General features: G+C 46.3%; 1 protein-coding gene across 1 annotated transcript; it reads right to left on the reverse strand.

Annotated features, from left to right (window-relative positions):
- Positions 1-2,303: 2,303 nt before the first annotated feature.
- On the reverse strand, positions 2,304-2,894 carry LOC108166154 (vegetative cell wall protein gp1-like). The gene has a single exon (XM_017303803.1). It carries the CDS (start codon positions 2,892-2,894, stop codon positions 2,304-2,306), a length of 591 nt encoding a protein of 196 aa, XP_017159292.1.
- Positions 2,895-4,277: the final 1,383 nt, after the last annotated feature.

Here is a 4,277-nt window from a genome sequence, read left to right on the forward strand (position 1 = left end):
GGCTATTTTTGCCTCTTTGCTCAAAAACTGAAGCATTCAAAATCTGGATAACCACCTGATTCATCAAGTTCATCAGCAATTTGACTCCATTTGTATAAGATCCATTCTGGCAATTTTCTTAGCAATTTGTGGTTTTATTCACAGTCATTGAGGATAGCTAGTCCTTTGACATGTGGAATTGCTTCTTTGCAGCTTTGGAAGAAGTCAGTAGTGCAAGTGAGTCATTTGCGTTGATCTTTGGCCATCTGGCAAGCTTGTCATAGAAAGCTTTCTGTATAAAAAATGTGTTCCCATATCTGTCCTGTAAGACTTTCCATGCTCCAATGTATGAATTTTCTCAGTCACGATAAAAAAAAACCTTCAACAGCTTTGCATGCTTCTCCAGCAAGATAGTTTCTGAGATTAAACTTCTTGCTGGGAGGGATTTTCTGTTAATAAGAGTCATTAATGACATTTTCCAATCAGTAAACATTAAAGGATCCCCACTGAATTCTGTGGGTTCAGAGTCTGGCAAGCAGCTTATACTGAGCTTGTGATTGCTTGAGCCAGACTGGAAGGCTCTGGATTTATTGTCACCTCAGGAGCTGCTTGGTAAGGCTGGAATGATGCAGCATCTGGATTCAAGCAGGCTTTATCTCTAGAGAAGACAGGCAGAAAATGTTGTATGCCCTGTGATAAATTAGGTTAGAAAAAAATACAAAGCAAGCATCCCACTCAATATGAGATAAATCTGGGAAAAAATTGTGAAATATTACCAACTTGAACTGGCAACTGGCAGTGGTTTGCAACTCGGAGGTCAAAGCACGCCGAAGGAGGGGTCAGAGTACTGAAGTCACATGCCGAGAGGTGGAGAATCCAGGACCACCAGGGAACCAGACAAACAGGACATCTGCTGAGCTGCAGCTTGACATGTTGAATGGCTTGCAGCCACTATGGACTCTGGTGTGCAGAGTCCATAGTGTAAAAACACCCGGAACAGGTTAAGCATCTGTAGAGCACAGGGGATGCARTGTCCCCTTATTGAACTGAGGTCAGCTCTTGATGACAGCAGTGTTCGTGGGGGAGAAAACTCAGCAAAAGTCACAGAACAAAGGAGGGTCTCCCCCCAACGTACTTCATCCCTCCATCAGGATGACTTTGATTCTTGAAGTGCGACCTCCTGCCGAATTCAGCCATAGCATGCTTCATCAGATAACAGTCAGACAGCACATCCATCCCTGGGTCCTGTAATGGATCAGTGTGACCCAAGTAACAGGAAATAGCAGGTAATCTTCACCGACCTCAGTTAAAATATAGGAGATGTCGTCACTCCCAATTGACAGTCCAGCATCAGAGTCACAGTTCGTAGTTGCAGCACTGTGGGCAGCCATGTCTTGGCTTAAAGCAACAGCAAACACCCGAAGCCAGATGCCAAGTGACACCATCATCTCACACCTTCCAGAATAGTTCCAGCCTTAGAAACCCACCCCAGAGAGCAACTTCAACATCCAAGAGCAAAACTGCCAGAGAAAAATAATACAAGTTAACAAAAAAAATTCAACAAAAGTCTATGCCAACTTTGCTCACTCCAAAATGTCAAATGAATTTTCACTTCTCTGTGTTCTTGTCAGGGTTGGTGGTGGTGAGGTTTGAATGCTGAGACCCAGGTTATGGTGAAGATGAAGATATTTTAATGAAGAAACACAGTCCTGGTACAGGCGGCAAAGCAGCAAACTAGCACTTAGCTAAGGCCAGTAGCAACTGACTTGTGGACTGGAAAACGGAAGAACAACCTCAGGACTAAACAGTACAACTGAGGGGGGAACAAGCAACGCTAACAGACGTAAGACAAGGATCCAACGAAGAACACAGACAACAGGTGAGACTAAATACACACGGGGTATTCAAGGGAACGAGACACACCTGGGTGACAATCAACGGGGAAGACGCAGAGACAGGACTCACAGGGAACGGGATCACACAGAAAAAACTCAAAAATAAACACATAGAAACACGGATCATGACAGTACCCCCTCCTCAAGGGGTGGCTACCAGACGCCCAACATAAAAGTCCAAAAACAAAACGACCCAACAGGGTGGGCGGAGGGGCAACGGCAGGAGGGCAAGAGTCCAGAAAACAGCCCCCAACAAAAAACAACCCAACAGCGTGGGCGGAGGGGCGACGGCAGGAGGGCTAGAGTCCAGAAAACAAAACTAATCCACACAGGAACTGAAATACCGAAAAACTTTCCGGGGACCGACCACGGCACAGGAGGTGGACCTCTCGTGGGAGGTCCGGTGGGCGGCGACGTCGGAGAAGGAGCTTAAACCGTGGTGGGCGGTGATGTCGGAGGCGGAGCCGCGGGGGACGGCGACGCAGGAGGCGTAGCTTTAGCCGCGGAGGGCGGCGACGCAGGAGGCGGCGCTTGTGGAGCGCCGGCTGCTGCAGGCTCAGGAGGACACGGCAGAGCGCCGACTGCTGCAGGACCCGGCGGAGCGTCGGCTGCTGCAGGCTCTGAGGGCTCGGACGGAGCAGACTCTGGGGGCTTGGATGGAGCAGACTCTGGGGCAGGCCATGCCACCAGCCGTGCTGCTTGCCGACCAGGCGCCAGCCTGGCTACCTGGAACCCCACGGCCAGGGGAACCGTGGCGACTGGAGTCGGGCAGGGGGTGGCGGCTGGAGCGGAAGCTGGAACTGTCGGAGGAGACGGGCTGACGGTGGCGGCAGGAGACAACGGAACAGAGGTGGTGGAACAGAATGGTGGAGGTGACGGAACTGGAACAAGTGAGGTGAATCTTTTCTGAAGGAATTCCTCATGGAGCTCCTGAACTAGGTCCAGCATGTTTAACAGATAATGAAAATCCTCCTTGTACTCGAGGTTGTACGAAGAGGACAACCTCCTCGTACATTCCATTCAGGAATGGAAAAATGGGTGGAGCAGCTGAGGTGGTTACTGGGTCCATGCTGAAATCGTTCTTCACCGGTTGTGGTCGGATCCTTCTGTCTGGGTGGGTGGTTGGTGGTGGTGAGGTTTGAACGCTGAGACCCAGGTTGAGTGACGAGATCCAACTAGACAACCCGACAGCTACAGAAACGTAGGTGAATTTTAAAATGGCTATTTTAGTGGTTTGAGTTCCCTTGTATGATGTCGCTCTGCTAAAACTTTGTTCGAGGACACCCATTAAGGGCAAGTCCTCATGTAAATAGGAAACTTGTCATTACTGTGCTGATATTGCTGGTTTGCTACTGCTGCTATGATGTGTGTGTGTGCGTGAAAGAGTAGTGTGAGAGTGATTGGAGGTTTAAATACCGCTCTGTATTTTACCTCATATAAAACAGTGGGATTAAACAGCAAACCTCTTGTGGATGCAATAGGCAAGATTCTCCCACTCGAAAGAGTCGAAGCGGGGAATACCACAACAAGATATTTTAATTGCTGGCCCACTGAAAAGATCTCCAGTTCATAGGACTCCCTAGGGTGCCGAAACCCGGGAGATATAAATGTCTACTAAAAACTGATTTTCTAGATTTCAGTCTAAAACATTTTAATCCAGATTTGATTGATAGTCAATAAATTCAAAAAGAAAAATCTTGAATTAGAAGATTTGAGATTTGGTTTAAATTAAAAATGGTCATTTTTATTTTAGAGAAATAAAATAAAGATGTTGAAAGCTGCTGAATTACAAGAAAAAACTAAAATAAATGAAAGGTAAACCTTAATTAAAAATACTTGTTTGCTAAAGGATCTTCTACAAGCAATAAACCTGAGAGTTCATCTGAATTAACCATTAATCCTCCCAAAGACCAATTTGAAGCTAAAATGATTGTAACACATGGGCAATGCCATGTGTAAAAAGGGGGGGGGGGGAAGGGAAAATGGTGAGGTAATACTATATAACTACTAAAAAATTCTTACATAAAAGTTTTTTTGTTATGAACTTTTGAATAACAAATACTATTAGATGATGATTGATGCTTTTTCTAAATGAGTTGAAATAGTTCCAGCAAAGCAGAAAGCAGATGAAGAACAAACATTAGCAGATTATATGATCAGAACTCTTGAACTGAAGGGAGTGTCCAGTACAAATTTACTGCCTTCTGATTCTCTTCCTTCCAGGAGGCCGCTCCCATTGAGCCAGGTGACTGGGTCTACATTAAAGTCATCAAACAAAAGAACTGGACGAGTCCACGTTGGGAAGGACCGTTCCAGGTGCTGATGACAACACCAACAGCTGTAAAGATTGCTGAAAGACCCAGCTGGATACATCTCAGTCACTGCAAGCTGCAGGGAGTGTTG

Source organism: Poecilia reticulata, linkage group LG1 (assembly GCF_000633615.1).
Source record: "Poecilia reticulata strain Guanapo linkage group LG1, Guppy_female_1.0+MT, whole genome shotgun sequence".
NCBI lineage: Eukaryota > Metazoa > Chordata > Actinopteri > Cyprinodontiformes > Poeciliidae > Poecilia > Poecilia reticulata.